The sequence below is a fragment of the Lampetra planeri genome, chromosome 52 (genome assembly GCF_965212315.1).
Source record: "Lampetra planeri chromosome 52, kcLamPlan1.2.h2, whole genome shotgun sequence".
NCBI lineage: Eukaryota > Metazoa > Chordata > Hyperoartia > Petromyzontiformes > Petromyzontidae > Lampetra > Lampetra planeri.
Genome location: NC_136158.1, coordinates 4,150,519 through 4,170,990, shown reverse-complemented (window position 1 = coordinate 4,170,990; position 20,472 = coordinate 4,150,519). Strand labels below are relative to the sequence as shown.

Sequence of the window (20,472 nt, the reverse complement as noted above, 5' to 3'; positions counted from 1 at the left end):
AACCTCTACGATGAGCGATTAGGGCAAGCGCACGAAGTTACAAACGGATCTTTATCCTCCGTTAGGTTTCACGTTTTAGATAATGTTTTTGTTTTTACAATATGGAACTCAAGACCACAGGAGAGTCTCATCTGCGAGAGTCACCTTGGTCGCGAAGATGGAAAATTGCAATGAACCTAATAATGTAAAGTACAATAATGAGGTAGATAGACGACAGAGCAAAACCACCAATTATAAATCGGAGCAATAACAACCACGTTACAGGATAAATAAAACAATTACACAAAATCAATGTTCAAGAAAATACATCTCCTGTAACATCAGCTTGCTCATACATAATTAATTAAGTGACAGACTCATTCAACGGATTCACAATGATCACAGCACTAACATGTAAACCAGTGTTCTTCACTAATTCTCAGAGGAGGGCCACTTTTGCCGATGCGACATCGGTAAGAGGTCCGCCACACATGCGAAACCGCTGGAGGGTTTGACAGCACGATGATGGGGGGCGGGGGTGTTCACACATTTGTGTTTTGTCGGGGGCCGCACGTCAGGGAGGGGGCCGCACTAAAGGCCACCACCAGGGGCCGCCAGTGGCCTGTGGGGCCTTGCAGTGAAGGGGGACAATATGGCAAGTCCAGGAACCTCACCATCTCCAGATGGTAGAGCACAGCAGCAATCTCGGCCACACGATCGACCGTCTTGTCCGGGTCAGAGGAGTCCTCGGCCTTCCCCGGCAGGTCCTTGTAGAGCGAGATTTGCCAGCGGATCGCGGGATCGTCCATCTGCCACGGCGCGCAAAGAATAAGCAGCAGTGGCCATCATTCAGTGCATTGTACCACGAGAACACCTTTGACACGTGCAATTACTTTTGTTTTCAAACCAAAAACCTACTCGCAATGTTCCTCCCCCTCCGCCCCCCCCCCCCACCCCCCATATTTTATACCGACTGCGCAATCAGCGTCATATGAGGAGACGGATGAAGCCATTCGGAACTCTCGCAGAGCGGTGCAACTCATCGTGCCGGAGAGCGGCTCACGGAAGCGGCTAACACGGAGCTACCTCTGAGATTGTTGAGTTTATCTCTGGTACGACACACACAGTAGAGGGCAGCACTTTCGCACCCGCTCTGCCACATGAGAGCGAGGTTCGTCGCATGACAGTCAAGGTGATATTTCTATTCTCACAGCCGGAATGTATCCAAATTACGATCAAACGTATGAATGACTTTACGATTGTGAATTTTTATTGCATAAGAAAATATACTGCACTACTGACCGATATTTGCATTAGTCACCCACTATAGGAGCTAGTTAATATCTCAAACTCAATCTCGGCAGTGCTGCCTTCACTACACTGACACAGCCATTATGAACTCACTGAGCCAACTGGCCCATCTTGATGAACACAACCCAGATTCCTCACCTTGCTTTGGGAGTGCAGGTTGTTGCGGATGTAGTCGCGGACTTCATCGTCCATCAGCTGTTCACACAAACACACGAGCGAGCGCGGCTCAACATCACGCCGGGCAACTTCGTTCCGGACTATCGAAAAACAATCGCAGATCGCCGAAACCGTTCAGTGGGGACCACCTGACAGCTTCTGCACGAAAAGGAGGGGGGGGGGGGCAAAAATCACGCACGACCGCACTAATTGGGCTGCCACCTTTTCCACGGTAGTCCCAAACCTGTCCGTATTTCACAATCGGCCCTCGGTCGATCGTCAACACTGTGCCGTAAACCGCAATAAAGGTCGACACATTGTTGGTGCCGGATATTGGCGCAAATAAGATTCCTGCCGCGCGAACGCACCGTAGTCAATTCCTGAGTTGTGAAAACCCCAAACAGGTGGCGATGGAATACACAGAGCAGGTTGCCTATTTCCAAAATGGCGGCAAACAGCGTGTCGTTGGATTTGTGTAATCGCATTTCTTGTGAAGGAAAATGTCAAATGATTCAACATTTACAAAATCTCTGGTCTGACACTGGTGAGACGAGGCCCGAAAAAAGGCTCTCTCTGGTGTAGGCCAATCAGTTCCAAAGACAATGCATCATCTATTATTGTCAGAGTTTGTTTGTTTGCATGTTCACTACAAGTAGTGTGTGTGGTTAATGCAGACTTGATTCCTTGCAAAAGGTTTCTATTTGGTGTTTGAACATCTTAACACCTCCTGTTTTATTGCCAGAAAGGGTAAATCTTCTTGGTTCTTTCGGTAAAGTCACGTAGAAGGGAAATAATAAAATAATAAAAATAAAACATAATAAAATACAATTCTCACGACGTTTCGGCCACAACGCAAGCAGCCGTACTCATGTGAAGAACAGGTCTGTCGGAAAGACAGCGTCTGAATGAACACCACCAAGCTTGGCAGCGTATATTTAAGCTGGGTTAGGGGAGGAAGGGCGCCTTTACAAAGGAATTAGCATATCAACAGGAATTTTGCATATTTATGGAAAATGCAGATATGGGATTAGTGACTACTTGTGGAATGTGTAGGTGATGGGGGGGGAGGTCTCATAGTCATTTTATGCTCGCGTATGGATTAACAGTAATAAAGGGAGGAAGTAGGATTAGCAGTAATAAAGGGTAAAACCTATTGTTATTTTTTCATACCTCGATACTGGCAAAAAGGTCCCATTTTACTTACAGAATCATCGTGGGTAACTTAAAACACAAGGATTTCAAAATTATGTGAGGCCAACGTTGGTCCAACGTCAACCGACGTTGGCCAGACATTTGCATCGGTTACTGGGGTTCTGCATCTCTGAGTAGGAATAAAGATAAGGTAAGCTCATTCGCTTCATTTTACAGAGCGTGGCATAGCCTTGAACTGCCCTTGTATTTTCATCAGCGCACACACACCTCATTATTCCTCCCCGAGCAAAATTACCAGCGCTAAATTGGGATAAAGACAATGCATTACACGCCGTGTTTTTAATATGCTGCTTTTCTCGTACCATTATTAGCACACATTTTGTAATGACCGTTATCCTTAATTTAGCCAAATGACAGCCCGGCAAGATTTATGATCCCATTTGCAAGAATGATTTGGACACCTGCATTAGATTAGGGATATTTTTTTTGTTCAGTGAAATGGACTGCTATGCCGTCGGACACATCTCACTCTGGCGAATGGAGCTGCGTGGCGTTTAACATCCACTTGGCAGTAGATAGTTTGCGAACCGTCAGCTACGCTGGCTTAACATTCGCGAACGTTTTTGATTTCGAGCGCATTTGCTTGAATGTCTTCCAGCGTTGCCTTAACCTCAGCGCCGTATTATCCAAAAGGCACAGGAGGAACTGTGCCGAGGGCCTACGAAAACTAAAGGACCTAAGAAAATACAAATTTTGCTTGTTTTTTTGTTTGTATGATGAACAATGTAACCAAGATATATTTTTGAATAAACAAAATATTTATAAATAGCAAGGATAGGCACGGTGTATATACGAAGAGGCAGAGCCACGTCAATGTCGATCTTTCTATTTTTCACAAGGTGAGAATAGAAAGTAACACCGGAGATGAAGTTCAAGTGGTGTTTTTCACACAATCAAGAGGGCGATAGCAGCGGTAGTCACATGGCGTGGCAACAGTACCACTTGTAGAGAGTTACCAGTGAAGGCTACGAAACAGAAGTGTCTCAGGCCTACAAGAACCTTAATCCGGCCCTGCTAAAACCCCTACTCACCTTATCTCATAATTAATTTTCCTGGAAATTATTAATTAAATATATATATATTCTGCCACTCAAAATGCAAGTTTATATGCAGTCGCACGCCTTCCTGGTGTTATTCACTTGCCTGTTAAACTGAATCCACTGTGAGTTTGAAGACAATCCCACAATAGGTAGTTTGCTTGACAGATATGAAAATGCATTACAGCCAACGTACAGAGGCAAAATGGGATATTTTTTGGCAGTATAAAAGTTTGAAAAAATAAGAATCGGTTTTACCCTTTCTGGCATTCAAACAGGAGGTGTTAAGATGTTCAAACACCAAATAGAAAACTTTTGCAAGGAATCATGTCTGCATTAACCACACATATATGTGGTGAACATGCAAATAAAATAAAAAATATGCTCTGATTAATTATATATTATATATGCATGTCCCGTGCATCTCCACTGGTTAACTTCATCTCCTGGTTAAATTAAGGATCCCCACCCCGACTGACCGAGCGATGCGTGTAAGTTACGCTGCGGGCTGCGGCGCCCGTCTGAGCCATAGCTCGAATATCTTAAGGCAAAGCAGGGTCATTATATATTGACGTAAAAATATGAGGTCATTATGGTGACTTATATTATAGGCCATGGCTCTCTACTCTCGCTTGAGCTTAGATAATCTGACTTATATGAGGTGGGTAGGGGAGTCCCTATACTATTTTACCTCTGAGTAGAATAATCACTTTTAATGCAAATATATAACGATAGCCACCCTGTGTGCAGTCAAATCATTCTTGCTCTCAGCCAGATGTCCCATCGTTGCATGGGGTCAGCTGCTCAAATCTTCTGTCTCCACGTGCCTCTGTCCAGCGCCTCTTCTCTTATCACATCCACTGCCCCCGTATCTCGCGCCACCACATCCTCCCATCTCACCCTGGTCCCCCTCTTCTGCTTCTGCCTGCAACCAGTGGCATCTCCAAAGCCCTTCTAATCTATGGGTCTCTGTGCAAGTCTATGGGTCTCTGTGCGAGTCTATGGCTCTCTGTGCGAGTCTATGGATCTCTCTTTGCGAGTCTATGGGTCTCTGTGTGATCCTATGGCTCTCTGTACGAGTCTATGGCCCTCTGTGCGAGTCTATGGCTCTCTGCGCGAGTCTATGGATCTCTGTGCGAGTCTATGGGTCTCTGTGCTAGTCTATGGCTCTCTGTGCGAGTCTATGGCCCTCTGTGCGAGTCTATGGGTCTCTCTGTGTGAGTCTATGGGTCTCTCTGTGTGAGTTTATGGGTCTCTGTGATCCTATGGGTCTCTGTGTGAGTCTATGCCTCTCTCTGTGCAAGTCTATAGATCTCTGTGCGAGTCTATGGGTCTCTCTGTGCGAGTCTATGGGTCTGTGTGGTCCTATGGGTCTCTGTGTGAGTCTATGGCTCTCTCTGTGAGTCTATAGATCTCTGTGTGAGTCTATGGGTCTCTCTGTGTGAGTTTATGGGTCTCTGTGATCCTATGGGTCTCTGTGTGAGTCTATGCCTCTCTCTGTGCAAGTCTATAGATCTCTGTGCGAGTCTATGGGTCTCTCTGTGCGAGTCTATGGGTCTGTGTGGTCCTATGGGTCTCTGTATGAGTCTATGGCTCTCTCTGTGAGTCTATAGATCTCTGTGTGAGTCTATGGGTCTCTACTATTCATAGACCTTCGAATTCCACCTTCTTTGTCTCATCTCAACACAAGTCCAAATCACCTATAGTCCCTTCTCGAAAATGTCAGACATAGTCGTATTAACGTTTAATAAACGCAAGGCTGTTTAAAGCTGGTAGCTACGTCCTGCTGCTGTGTATACACAGACCCTTTATCACATACGTAAGGTATCATGAGTTTTCCTGATTCTCCTAGAGCCTTTAACACATCCGTATCACGAATCGTGCGTTTAGAGTCGAAGTGCTGCTCTCGTGATGGTCTTCGAGCGTCGCGAGTGGCGCAATACAATAACAAGGGAATGTTTTTTTCGAATTCATGAAAAATAAAAATTATAATCAACATTCCAAGAGCCCCAACGTGCAAGTGGTGTATACGAGACGGTGTTCCCGAAATAACCAACAGTCTTGACTTGAAGCTTTCGTGACTGCAGGAATTCATATTCTTTGGGTCTTTCTGTAAAGTCACAAGCTCGCTTGCCTTCAGTGGCTTTAAACCCATTTTTCCACCTGATGACTGTCGCTTGTGTTGCTATCGAAACGTCATAGTTTTTTTTTTTTACCTATCTACGTGACTTTACCGAAACACCCAAAGAATATATACCAACGGTCACGAAGCAGCCACTTTAAAGAGTCACCACGTGACTTCGGAGCCACAGGTTCGCCAACCAGTTTGATGGAAGCAATTACCGTCGTTAAGAGGGGTCCTGCTGTAGTGTCTAAAATTGTGTTTTTTGTTTTCAATGCAACGTTGTTGTTGTTGTGGCTCAGCGGCTGTGGCCCCCACGGGCGGCGGTAGAGGGTACCAAGTTGTAGCGGCTCTTGGCCATGGTGATGAGCTCCTGGTCGCCGGGACCGCACATGTTGAGTCCGATGGGCAGCAGCCGCTTCAGCGCCGCCACGATGAGAGACGTCTGCACGGAGTAGCGGTCTCCGGGTCGCCGCGTCTTCTTGCGCTCGTCGTCTCCACGGCCCTGGGGGGTGTGGGGAGCGTGGGAAATTCAGAGGGCGGCCCATCGACATGGCCATCGCCGTCTGGAACGTTCTCTTCCCTTCCGATATTAAGAAGCCACTGGAGATATGCACTTTTCAATTGAAAACTAATTCGATTGAAAACTAATTTCCTAAGAACTGCTTTTTTGTGTTTAGTTTGTTGTCCTTCCCCCGCACCTCCGATAAGCGCGGTTGGCTACGTACGGCGCGTAAGAAGTTCTACATAAATACCACCAGCGGCATTCGCTCTTCGATGCAGCGACACGGCACACGGCGTCCCGGTGAGGATATCGTCGTCGGCACCACTCGCAGCCGGGGTCCACGCTCGAGCGATCAGTCGCCGGCACACAAGTCGCTCTCGAAATCGTGCAGCTTAAACATCGGCCCGCCCGCCCGCAAACCGCTTTGTCCACATCGGAACGGGTAGTTGCGCAACTCGGAAATATACCTAAACCGGGGATTTTAAAAAAAACCTACACAGCAACTATATCCGTCTGTGAAACACCTGCAGCTTCGTGGCAGTCCTGCGCTTATAAGAATGGCGCGAATACCGCATGTATCAAATTACTACTGTAACAAGTGTGTAGATTTCCCCAGGGTCTGAATGCCACCGCATCTCAAGACGCTGTCGCACCATATGTAGCCAACGGCACTAAACGAAAGTGTGGGGGAAGGACAACAACAAAAAACATCCCTCGTGGTCGCTGCCGGTGAACACTGACCTTTGACATCTTACTCTTTGTGTCGCTGGAGATGAGGAAGGACATGTTGTTGATTTCGTTCTGAACCACAAAGTTCTGCTCTTCGCGTTTGAAATTCTGCAAAACACATCGACACAAAGCAACGTTTTAATAACACGCTTCCAGAGCAGTCAGTTTAACTCAGCGGAGTCATTCGATGATGAGAGCCGGCACCACTGAGATCATGGGTTCGGATTTGGGTGTTGACCGCGTTAAATTAAGTTGAACTGGGTTCTCCAGTCCAGTGGGGCTGGTGGCATCAGCCCCATCACCGATGGACTGCCCAGAATAGCCGTCACATGAAATTGGGTTTGCACTGAAAAAGAATTGGCTAAATTCCAGCTCTGAAAATTAAAAGATTCGACTGTCGCGCGACAAATTGTGGAGGCGGCAGAGCTTGTGGGGAAAAGTAAAGTTCCTTCTCGTGCGGCTAAGATGTCACCTTGAAGGGATCTCAGAAGAAGTTATTTGATATATCCTTCCTTGGTCCATTCTCTAAGTCATGCTCCGGGACAGTTTTAAACCAGTTCTGTGTCTCAAGCAATGACGTACCATCGGGAGTAAACATTCGACGAAAAACCTCTGATGTGTTTTCAGGTTGCGCAGCGTGTTATTCAGCGTGAATATATGAACGACGCTGAACATTTAGTTACGGTGGAGAGATGTTAACTACCTTGCCTGGTAAACAGGAGCTCATGGGTTAAATCCCGACCCTGATGCCTGCTGTATCTTTGGAGTTTGCATGTCTCTCCCGGTGGTCGCGTGGATATTTCTCTGGGTCCTCCGGTTATTCCCTCCACATTTAGAAACAACGTCATGGCATTTAGAGAATCAATCACCCCGACTGATTTGCGTTGAATCCTGGAAACTGGGTTTCTCCGTGTCAGATGGGCAAGCAGCAGGATTCCAAATCAGACACTTGGGCACCAAAGACATCTCAAAAGTACGCGTGCTCACGTGTGACTTGGCCCAGTAGATGAAGATCTCAGCCACCATTCGGAAAAGCTCCTCCGCATCCGGATTGGGAAACTTAATCCACTTGGATCTGTCCACAGGAACGGACAAATAAAACGCACTTCAATGGAAATTCAGAAATGAGCAGTCTCTACCAAGACCGTATCGTACAAAAAAAGTGGTGAGTTACATTGAACGCGAGCCCCTAGAGAGGCTCTCTAGTGCTCCCTCTAGCGACGGCCTTTCTACCTTTACTTTACAAGTTATGCAATTGCAGCCGTAATTTGCACCGCAGTAGTTACTATAAGAGGCGGCAGTGGCATAACGAGCGTGGGGGCAGGGGGTGACTTCCCCCCCCCCCCCCCCCCGGTGTGCAATTATTTTTATGAAAATGTTTTCACTTGCATCCCACGTTTAATTTTAATTTAATTAGAGCTGTCACGTATTGTTGCAAAAGAGGTATTCCTACGGAGCTATAGTGCCTGCATGTTGTGACGATGGAGCGCCCCTACGGCATTCAATGTTCGAGACTGTGAGCGTAACGATGATGTGATTAGGCAAAAGGAGCTGCGATATATAATAATATAACAATTATTCTCATTTATAATGCGCATTTCCATCCTAGGATCCCAATAGCCTGGATGCGACCGTGCGAGACAAATCAAATATTGTGGCCCCACCGAACCGATTGCCCCCCCCCCTCAGTTGATAATGTAGTTGGTTACGCCGCTGGTACCTGTTGATGTCCACGTATCTGACGAGCAGCGGGTAGAAGGCGTAGAGATCTCGCGAGAGAATCGCAAACTCGTCCAGCAGCATCAGCTCCGACTCGGACATGTCTCCCGAGCTCTGGGCCCTAAGACGGTCTTCCTCTGCCACCACCTGCAGAGGGGTCAAGGGTCAAAGGTCAAGGGCGCAGAGATGTAAGGTCAAGCAGCGGTGGTGGTGCCAGCAAACATTGGGGACTCGAGGCTGCAAGTAATTTTTTTGAGGGTCCCTCCATCCCCCTTTCGATTTTGTAAGCTCCTGGAGAAACGGTCGGACGGAAATCGACAAATAAGGGACGGAGATGTGGCGACGTGAGCGAAATGTAGACAAAAATAGTGGTGTGGCGAGGCGAGAGAAAACGTGGAGTTCTATTTCTCATCGAGACGCAGAGGAACGACAACAATTTCACATTCAGGTGGTCAAGCCCAGACAACCGCATCAGGAGTGGCGGAGTGTATCGCAGTGATGCCGTTATACGTCGTACGGTCTGTTGTGGATGACCACAGTCGCGTACTGGAGAGTTTCACATTTTCCATTTGTGCATCAGCCTATCCACATCTACTGCCATGGTTTGCGTGGACGTGGTTTAGGGTGGAGTTCAGAGAAATGAAACTGGCATGTTTATGTTGATCGTGCGCTATGCTAATTAGGATCTTAATTTGAAATTTAATTTGACGCATTCTACAATTTTTCATGAACGCGGGGCAGTCCCTTCAGCTGCTTCGGGCCCTACCTATGCTCTTGCTTGCTTTAAAAATGCCTAGCGCCACCACTGGGGTCAAGGGACAGAGGTTAAATCGCTGTTATGAAGAAGGGCCGTTGCACAAAAAGTCACCTCCTGTAAACGTTTTCCTCTTTAGAGCCACGGCATTATTGGCGAAAAAAAGGGGGTTGAGTTTTTCCCTTCATTCAGCACCAAGCAAAGGGAACGTTAACACCAGGATTCTCATTTGAAGGGAAGACCCGAGTGAAATACGTACACTGTAACAGCAAAGGCTCTACTGCTCCAAAGTGCACAGAAATAAAGCTCACGAACAGCAAAGAGGTCTCTGCGCTGAAAAAAAATATAATACTGCGGCACCAGCAGAGAAGACGCCGCAACCTGGCACCTCCGATTCGCGCATTTGGCTCCGTACGGCGCGTAAGAAGCTCAACATGCATACATACACAGTGAACAAAGGTTGCCGTGCAACCTGTAGCACGCGTCTGCAAATGTAGCACAGTTGGACTTCGTGTTCCTGGAGCAGTGAGTTAACCAGTGAGCAGGCGGTGGAGCTGTGACAGGGAGGGGGAAAAAAGCGATGGTGGCGACGCAGAGAGCGGACGGGGCGTTCGCGATGGGCGTGACCCACAGCCAGCGCGTCAACTCACTCGAGATGTATCGCTAAAGTCACCCGGTGCCCGAGGGCATTCGTCAATTTGCGCCGAACCAGACGGCGGGAATGCGAGCCTCGCTGAAATATCTCTGCGTTAAAACTCGGGGACAGGATGAGAGAAGAAAAAAAAAACGACGCTGTCTGGTGACACCATGTTCGATTGGTGTTTGGTGCACTTTTAACTCGATGTTACATGGCCCTTTTACCGGTCCAATGTTCTCCGGCGAGGCGACACTCTGTCTGAATGTCACGCCGCTCGGCATGAGCCCCAAGCATCGTTCACTTTGGTTCCAGCGCACCGGCCGATGAAACACACGAAGCCATGATCGCCGTTTACCCGCGTGGCAACACGCTGCCAACAGAATATACTTGCAGATATCGGTGAAAAAAACGAGAACAGAATAACGATGATGGGGGTTGTAGTAGTAGGTTTTTACCCTTTAAACTGGTGCAAAACTGACACCTTTATACAAGGCATCGTGTTTGCAATAACCACAACACAAGCAGTCAAAATGCAAACAAAAAGAAACAACTCTGATAATGATATGCACTGTCCTTGAAGTTGTACCAGTTTAAAGGGTAAAAACCTACTACTATATTTTGCCACTGGTAAAGGAAGTCTCATAGTGATGATGGGGATTGTCAGAATATCAGAGTCAGAATATTTATTCATCCTGAAGGAATCCAATGATGTCCATTAGGGGCGAGTAAGAACGTTACAACAACAAACAGTACACAAACGTGATAGCTATGCAAAGTACAAAAGACAGGTAAACAAATCACCCAAACACAAAAAAACACAACACGAAACCATCCCCATCCTACCAGGCAAAGCCCACTGCGGTATTAACTTATTGTTCAGAAGAGACCTGGCCACAAACGGTAGCTCAACAAAGTGGCCCATCGTTGGGACATGTATAGCACTCAAATCATCCAAATAATCTCAATGCACGTTTCTAAATGTGGAGGGAAAAAACCGGAGCACCAGGAGCAAAAAATCCACGCGACCACGGGGAGAAAGATGTGCAAACTCCACATATGCAGGCGTCAGGGTCGCGATCGAACCCACGACCTTCCTGAAGGGTGGTACTCGTTACTCCATTGGGCAGCCCCAAGCCACTGGTGGAAATTTCCACGGTTCCATGGCGAAAGCCGGTCCCCCTACCCATAACGTGATAAAAAAATATATCTCGTGCAACATGGTGGTACTCTTTTTTGATTTAAAGCTTTCGTGACTGCAGGGATTCATATTCTTGGTTCTTTCGATAAAGTCACGTAGAAGGGAAATGATAAAATAATAATAAAACGTCGTGATAATTTTTTGTTGTTGTATATTTCTTTTATTTTATTATTTCCCTTCTACGTGATTTTAACGAAAGAACCAAGAATATGGTGGTACTCTGTTAAATCACGCCATATGAATAATGGGATGAGTCAGGCAGAGGCGGCTTATCAATAGGTACAAACAACACCTTTACAAAAAAAATATCTCATCAAAATACCAATTATTTCGCGAGGAAAGACTCACCGGGTCTCAAAGACCTTTTTTCAGGAGGCTCGTGCTATGTTTGGCCAATTCAACCATTGGATGCTTTGCATCTGGGAGGACGCCAGAGAAATCCAGAGAAATCCCGTTCACGTTCAGGGCTGATATTCAACATCAGCTGCACCTCACAGCCACGTGTCTGTTGGTCACCCATCCCACGTACGAACCAGGCTCAACGCAGCTTGGCTTCTGAGAGCTGCCAAGATCGGGCATGTTTAAGTGTTGATTTGATGAGAGGGAAACCACGTCTCAAGACCTCAATGCAAGAGCACTGACGTGAAAACAAGGCGCTGTTGTAGGTATATTTCACTCAAACCAGGCCGCCCGTGTGAACAGCAGAATCAATCCAGAGCACTACCGCTGCACTGCAGGGCAGCAAGCTGCCAGATCCAATACACTTCTCAGTGTACCGGGGCGTTAACAATGAGTAACCTTGGGGAACATGCGGCTCCGAAGTCGCGTGGTGGCTCTTTAAAGTGGCCGTTTCGTGACCGTTGGTTTGTATTCTTTGGGTCTTTCGTTAAAGTCACGTAGATAGGTTTAAAAAAAATAAAACTACGATGTTTCGATCGCAACACAAGCGACCGTCATCAGGCGGAAACCTTCTGGGCGGCAGTGTGGCACAGCGGTAACGCTCGTGCCTCAAAGCAATAAAGGAGGCCTGGGTTCAATTCCCGACCCGGGTGTCTTTCTGCGGCGGAGTTTGCACGTTCTCGCCCCTCCCCCCCCGGTGTGCGGTCGCTTCCTCCGAGTCCTCTGGTTACCTATCCGTCGCTAAAATAAACTACCAGCCAAACATTCCGATGCCACCCTGGGCATTTGCTGCGGACGTATCGACCATGAAATAGGCACCGTCTGCTGCTTCACAGCGGACGTGAAAGATCCCGGAAGGACGCCATTCACAAGCGTAGGCCGCCGCGTGTCCGGAATCGCGGTCCAAAAATCGGCCAAAGTTTTAAAAAGTTATTCACCAACAAACTCAATTGGTTATCGCACTTCGCGTCGTTGACCACCGCCGCCGTGGATGCCGGGCAGGGCCCTCCGGAACGATACGACTTGAGACTCGGCGAGGCTTTCGTGGCCAAAACTATTTTCGTAATATTATAATCGTACAATAATAACAATAATAACAATAAAAACAAACTGCACTTGCCTTCCTCGCCTTCTTCTTCAGCTTCTCCATGGTGGGGATGAAGTGTGACTTGAGCAGCTCTGGCCGGGCCTTGCCGATGATGGGCTGGGCAAACACTGCAAGGCGCAACGCAGCGAGAAGCACGGGCGAAGGATGGGCGATTGACAATTCGAAAGTTACCCACAAATCATCCACACTCGGGGTAACACCACAGCAGCAGCACCTCCTTTCCCGCACCTCCAATTAGCACGATTGGCTACGTATGGTGCGAAAGAAGTTCAACGTACACAGCAGCAATCATTGCCACTAACTGGCAGACCGGTCACCGCATCGCGCGCTTTTAGATCAGAGTTACAATCCGGCCAAAACATTCTAATGCTGATCAATGTACCAGCAAATTACTCAAGATCAGAATCTGAATATTTAATTATCCTGGACAAATATGATGACCTATGAAAGCTCTTTTTCACAGATGTCCAGTAGGGGTGGGTCAATAAGTTACAACAACAAAGAACACCAATAAACAAAACGATAGGGTATTAACCAGGTCGGCCGCCGTACTCGAACCGTGAACTCTTTGCATCTCGTGGCCACGTCACCTCCACACTTTGTGAACGTGTCGATGCTGAACTTCTTTCGCACCGCACGTAGCCAACCGTGCTCATCGGAGGTGCGGGGGAAGGACAATACACTTAACAGGAGGCGGAGAGAGATGCGTCATCACGCACTTATATGTATGTGTGTTGAACTTCTTTCGCACCGTACGTAGCCAACCGTGCTCATCGGAGGTACGGGATCGCATTGCAGACCCGGGTGAGAGTGAACGTCCCAACTGAGAGCACAACATTTTCCCTTTCCCCCCACACCCCCTCCCCCCCCCCCCTTCTGGAGGGGGGGGGGGGAGTGGTGGTCACGACGCGCATTCGTTACCGGCGATGCGTTTCATCCAGGACGCCTCGTCGATGCCCAGGTTGTTGACGATGATCTTGAGGATGTTGCCGAGCAGCTGGTTCATGTGGCTCGCCGTCACGGTGGTGCAGCCGGGCTTCTCGGGGTCGTGCTGCACGTCGGGCCCGCGCTCCCACCAGTGCAGCAGGTAGTTGCACAGCATGGGCAGGATGACCTCGATCACGTGGGGCATCTCGGTGTAGCGGGCGCCCGACTCCGCCAGCTGGTTGATGTCCTGCATGAGCTTATCGAGCGACGGGATGTCCCGGCAAGCCTCCTCCACCTTGGGTGGCAGCAGCAGCACTGGTGGGGAGGCGGGGGGGGGGGGGGCAGGCGGTGGGGCGAGAAGATGAGAGTTGAGTGGAGAGGGAGGGAGGGGTGGTACAGCTGCCCCAGGTCCTTCTACGGAACACCACCAAATCGCCTTCACCGGCTTCGCTTCATGCCGAATGAGCACCTCATCGAGGATCCCAGCACCACCCAGACATCAGGAAGCTCACCTCGTCCCCAAACTGGCCACGGCCGGTGCAATCGCCTTGTCAATGAAGTGGCAAATATAAGAATAGCACAAACGTGCCTCCGGCGTGAACCTCAACAGTGGAACACATTGCAAGTCGATGGGTCTCTGTATGAGTCTATGGGTCTCTGTGTGAGTCTATGGGTCTCTGTACGAGTCGATGTGTCTCTGTGCGAGTCTATAGGCTCTGTGTGAGTCTATGGGTCTCTGTGTGAGTCTATGGGTCTCTGTGCGAGTCTATGGGTCTCTGTACGAGTCGATGTGCCTCTGTGTGAGTCTATGGGTCTCTGTGTGAGTCTATGGGTCTCTGTGTGAGTCTATGGGTCTCTGTGCGAGTCTATGGGTCTCTGTGCGAGTCTATGGGTCTCTGTGCGAGTATATGGGTCTCTGTGTGAATCTATGGGTCTCTGTACGAGTCGATGTGTCTCTGTGCGAGTCTATAGGTCTCTGTGCGAGTCGATGGGTCTCTGTATGAGTCTATGGGTCTCTGTGTGAGTCTATGGGTCTCTGTGTGAGTCTATGGGTCTTTGTACGAGTCGATGTGTCTCTGTGCGAGTCTATAGGTCTCTGTGCGAGTCGATGGGTCTCTGTATGAGTCTATGGGTCTCTGTGTGAGTCTATGGGTCTCTGTGCAAGTCTGTGAGTCGCTGTGTAAACCGATGTTGCATGTGAGCGTTCTCCAAATGCACGAGTGATATTCCCACTCAAACGTGCTCTGAAGCCAGCAGGTGGACCTCACACGTTAGACGACGATTTATATATAAAGTTAATATCCACGTGACAGAGAGAAAACCCGGCTTCCCATCGCCCGTATGCCGAACTTCTTCCGCTCCGTGCGTAGCCAACCGTGCTAATCGGCACAGACAGCAGCTTGCTCGGCCACTGGCGGTTGCGGTGCGGCGAGGTGCGGCGAGGTGCGGTGCGGCGGCTCACTGGCGCGTTCGCGGGGGGTCTTGGTGACGTAGACGGAGCAGGAATTGTTCTGGTTGAGCTCCGGCTCCAGGAAAGCGACGGGGAAGGCGCCGGCAAGGCCGGCAAGGCACTCGCCCAGCGCCGGGCGCTGCCTGCGGGGGGGGTGGGGGGGGGACGGCGCGAGTGAGCGCGACGTTCGGCCGCGTTCGATGCGTCAGCGGGGAAACGATGGTTTAGACTTTGCGACGCGCGCGGCGTTTTGCGCAGACGCAGAGAGAGAGAGGGAGCGGATGACTCAGAGGCACGAGGAAGCACAGATGAGCGTGGAGGCAGTCACACGGTCCTCGATATATACAGGGTGCTTCAAAAACATGTTAACACTTATACGGGACTATCGTTTTTAATGGGAAAAGAACGGATAATACACTGTAACGTGATAACAAAAACAAATTATGTTAATAGCTTCAAAAAGTCAAAGAGTCTCAACTTGTTCGCCATCATTGTCAACACGTGTCTGGAATCTTCTCCAGGTGGTCCCCAGAGCCCGGAGGCACATTTCTCGTGCTATTGTTTCAAATTTCTGAGAAGTGTTAAAACATTTTGAAGCACCCTGTACATGATGATGTGTGTGAGTTGAACTTATTGTGTAACCGTATGTAGCGAACCGTGCTCATCGGAGGTGCGGGGCCGATAACGCCATCTGAGCCAACTGATGCGCGTTTTACACGTGCGGTGGAAAGCGCCCGGAGAGAACCCGCGTGCGCGCGAGGGGGAAACGCTCGATCCCGTACAGACGCAACGGGTGGAGTCCACCGCCTACTCCTGGAAGAGCCAGGCTATGGCACCTCCTAGTCGTGCACAGGAGTTTTGCAACATTCGTGCGCTGATCCACCTACCCCTCGACTCCACATGCGCCGGATTACTAGGCGCGTGGCCACCACTAACTCTGCGAACGCCATTACGAACTGTCTCCCGATTAAATTAAGTGCTGGCAATGCCCCAAAAAACTAAAAGTATGTTGATTCTAAATGTGGAGGGAATAAACCGGAGGACCCGGAGAAAAATCCGCACGACCCCAGGGAGAACATGCGAACTCCAAATATACAGCAGGCTTCAGGGTCGGGATCGAACCCACGACCTCCTGTACACCAGGCGAGGTAGTTAACATCTCGCTACCGCGGCACCCCCACAATCACAGGTCTCTATCAGCGGCGTTATTGCTAAAGTGGTTCTCACAAGAAGCCCAGCCGACCACGGTGGGAATGAACGCAAGGGGACCACAAGCGCAATGACGTCACCTCTCCACGTAGACGTTCTTGCCCGTGCCCATGGAGTAGAGGCACGAGAGGATCTTGTAGCAGGAGGCCTGGACGTCATCAACTGCGGTCGCAACAGAAAATCGTCGTCATCATCATCATCATCAATCATCACGATACGCCTACGAGCATTCAAAACTGAACCCGACTCTCGATGAATACGCAAATTCTCTCTCCAGTGCGTTCTCCAGGGGCAGCTTCTTGGTGCAGGTTAATAAACGATCATTTGAATTCATAACGTGCACAGCTTCCGTTCACTCTCGGAGAGAGAGGGAGACAGAGAACGCTTTCAGACAGCCGAGCGGGAATGGCAGTCAGAACCAACGACGACAATTTCCCAAGCTCTGCGGTCCTATAATCGGCAATTTTCCTCCAACTCCAAACGGAGGATGGCGAGGACGACGACGACGAGTGTCGTTCCCGGGCTGGTCGTCGCAGCCGCCGCGGGCAACTCACGCATGATGTCGGTGCCGAACTGGTTCTGGGCGACGTGCTCGAAGAGCGATGTGAGCACGGGCAGCAGCGCCACTGTGGTGTAGTTGATGTTCTGCGCGACGCCCTTGAGCTGCGTGCGAGTGTGCGCGAAGCGGCCCTGCTTCACGTTCTCCATCGTCTTCTCCAGATCCTCTGACGCGTAGTCGAAGAACGAGCGCAGCGCCGCCTTGATGCTCTCCGGGCCCGTCTTCATCACGGTCCTGCGCGTACGTGCGTGCGTGTGTGTGTTTGCGTGTGCGAGTACACGTGTGTGTTTGTGTGTGGGCACCTCCTGCCAGCGGGCGTTCGACACTTCACGTGGCCTCAAGGTGCACATGGCCTGGCAAAAGCGTCGTGGTGACGTCACCGCCACTTAGTGGCGAATGGCGGTTGTTGTTGTTGGAGAGCGGTAGTGCAGCGGTACGCGCTACAAAATCGGCGACCAGAGATTGATTCCCACTGACGGACGCCACCAGTGACGATTATATGAACTGGTCCTCTGCCTCCCCCCCACCTAGGTCGACTCAGCCTCAAATGAGTACCTGGTGCGGTGTGTAAACGTCCCCGCCTTATCGGGGTTTTTTATTCTTTGTTATAACTTTCTGATCCACCCTCCCCTACTGGACATCTGTGGAAAAGAGCTCATTAGATTTCTCCAGGATATATAAATATTTCGATTCTAATATTGAGTATCTTGCAGCGATATTGTTCAGCATTGGAATGTTTTAGCCAATACCAGTTCAATTGTGTATATATATGTGTTAGATTAACTGGAGGACCTGTTCATTACAAAACTCCACGCAGAGTAGGTGCCCGGGTCAGAAATCGGAACCCCGTCCTGTCTTGCTGTGAGGCACGGCAGTTACCACAGTGCCACCCTCGAACCAAAACCCACACTACAAATTTGATCGTACTCCCAACAAAGCGTAGCCGGGACAATCTGCGCACGTCTGATGGAAGGTCTGCGAACGCGTTGATACGCGTCGGTCGAGAGGCGATGACGATTAATGGCCTCGGCTTCCGAGGGTTTCACGGGTATGATGACCGGCGAAGCCGTCTTACCTGGCGTCGATTGACCGGGCAAGGATGTGCATGCAGTTGACAATGGAGATGGCGTCGGCACCTGCGGCAGATTGAACGCGATAAATCTACAGATGCAGTCCCCTACAGATGCAATAAACACCACGCGGATCAATGCACGTGAAGGGCCTGAGTATTCACGTAAACCGAGTGTCGTACACGCACACACACAAAGACAAAGATCCCTCCAAATAGCCCGAACAGGCTGTTGGGGCAAGTGCCGTTAGCGAGCACCAATGAAGGCTGGCACAGCACACGAGGGGGTGGGTGGCCAGCACCACGACCGGCCGCCTTTGTCTCCACCAGTGGCGATGTTTACACACTGCACCAGGTGCCCATTTTAGGCTGAGTCGACCTAGGGGAAGCCCAGGACCGGTTCAGATATTCACCACTGGATGTGGCCGTGAGCGGCAATCGAACTCAGGTCGCCGGGTTCGTAGGGCAGCGCGCTGACCGCTACACTACCGCTCCCCATACTCACACAACAACAACAACAAACGCCACTTGCACCGAAGTGGCAGTGACGTCGCGACGGCGCTTGAGTCAGGCCATGTGCACTTTAAGGCCGCGTGTGCGCACACACACGCACACGCATGCACGCACACGCATGCACAAGCGTTCGAAAAGAACTCCACCACTGACAGACATCGAAGGGCGGGCCAAGAGGAGGCCAAATACCCTTTGGAGGGGTCTCTCTGGTGGAGGCCCTTCCGCCAGCAGTGGCATGAGCAAGCAGTTGCAGGGGCTGCGCCTTTACCATTTGTTGCACCACTGGCACGCGCCCTTGCACGCGCAGTCACATTCTAAGTCGCTTGTTTATTAAATGCCCACGGAACTGAAGTCACGGGTGTTGCAGTGGACAACCTCACATGCTCGAGGTCAATTCAAAGCCGTAGACATTTGAAGCTTTGCACGAATGGAATCATTGCCGTGTTAAATTACCAATTAGTATTGCAGTCGGCTTGATAGATAAGTAAATCAAGTGGAGTTGGTGGCTTTGTGCGAATGGGTGAGTTAATGAATGGGGAGGGCAGGTTAACATGCGTCTGTGTGGGTGGCTGGATGGGTAGTTTGGTGGGCGGCCTAGTTAGTGAACGAGTAGGTTGGTTCGTAGCTGGGTGGGTGACTGGATGGGTAGTTTGGTGGGCAGCCTAGTTAGTGAACGAGTAGGTTGGTTTGTAGCTGGGTGGGTGGCTGGATGGGTAGTTTGGTGGGCGGCCTAGTTAGTGAACGAGTAGGTTGGTTCGTAGCTGGGTGGGTGGCTGGATGGGTAGTTTGGTGGGCAGCCTAGTTAGTGAACGAGTAGGTTGGTTTGTAGCTGGGTGGGTGGCTGGATGGGTAGTTTGGTGGGCGGCCTAGTTAGTGAACGAGTAGGTTGGTTCGTAGCTGGGTGGGTGACTGGATGGGTAGTTTGGTGGGCGGCCTAGTTAGTGAACGAGTAGGTTGGTTCGTAGCTGGGTGGGTGACTGGATGGGTAGTTTGGTGGGCGGCCTAGTTAGTGAACGAGTAGGTTGGTTCGTAGCTGGGTGGGTGACTGGATGGGTAGTTTGGTGGGCGGCCTAGTTAGTGAACGAGTAGGTTGGTTCGTAGCTGGGTGGGTGGCTGGATGGGTAGTTTGGTGGGTGGCCTAGTTAGTGAACGAGTAGGTTGGTTTTTAGCTGGGTGGGTGGCTGGATGGGTAGTTTGGTGGGCGGCTGGGTGGGTGAATGATTTCGTGAATTTGTAGGTTATTTTGCGGCTCGGTAGGTGGCTGGTTGCGAAGGAGGATGAAGTGGAGAATGGGCACGAGAGTTCTTGGCTGGGTGGATGATCCAGTGAGTCTGTGGGGAGCTTGAACTTCTTTCGCACCGTACGTAGCCAACCGCGCTACTCAGAGGTGAAGGCGAATTGATTCTGGTTCGTGGGCAAGCGGACTGCCTTCTACCAGACTGCACGTGTGAGAAGACTGCGTGAATAAATGGACAGCGGAGTGGGCGAATATTTGAGTGCCATCGGGAAAGAACAACTGCACAGCAACTCATCACAGCAAGATGCACGCAGCGGAGCCGTTCGTATATTATCTGTGATTACACTCAACAGGAGCATTGTTCACACAAAGAAAGCACTTCCCTTCACAAAGTCCAATTAAAGCACATGCACCCCACACCCAATACCTCGGCTACGCTATAACAATTACAAACGTCCCCCGTGTAGCCTTGACAGACTTATTGGGGCAAGTGCTGTTAGCGAGCACCTATGAAGGCCGGCACGGCACACCTAAGGGTGGGTGGCCAGCACTACGCCCGGCCGCCTTTGTCTCCCCAGCGGCGATGTTTACACTCCGCACCAGGTGCTCATTTGAGGCCGACCTAGGGGAAGCCCGGGACCG

At 50.0% G+C, this 20,472-nt stretch overlaps 1 protein-coding gene across 1 annotated transcript in view; it reads right to left on the bottom strand.

The window, feature by feature from the left end:
- LOC144734625 (ryanodine receptor 2-like) overlaps positions 1 to 20,472 on the bottom strand; it is a 260,955-nt gene that overhangs the window by 142,584 nt on the left and 97,899 nt on the right. The window contains exons 65-76 of the mRNA XM_078616894.1: positions 18,087 to 18,147; positions 17,007 to 17,245; positions 16,533 to 16,614; positions 15,256 to 15,386; positions 13,788 to 14,108; positions 12,879 to 12,973; positions 8,772 to 8,917; positions 8,039 to 8,126; positions 7,064 to 7,159; positions 6,155 to 6,322; positions 1,429 to 1,485; positions 654 to 788 (exon numbers count right to left, since the gene is read on the bottom strand). Coding sequence (XP_078473020.1) covers positions 654 to 788; positions 1,429 to 1,485; positions 6,155 to 6,322; positions 7,064 to 7,159; positions 8,039 to 8,126; positions 8,772 to 8,917; positions 12,879 to 12,973; positions 13,788 to 14,108; positions 15,256 to 15,386; positions 16,533 to 16,614; positions 17,007 to 17,245; positions 18,087 to 18,147 — 1,619 coding nt within the window. The remainder of the gene's footprint in view (positions 1 to 653; positions 789 to 1,428; positions 1,486 to 6,154; positions 6,323 to 7,063; positions 7,160 to 8,038; positions 8,127 to 8,771; positions 8,918 to 12,878; positions 12,974 to 13,787; positions 14,109 to 15,255; positions 15,387 to 16,532; positions 16,615 to 17,006; positions 17,246 to 18,086; positions 18,148 to 20,472) is intronic.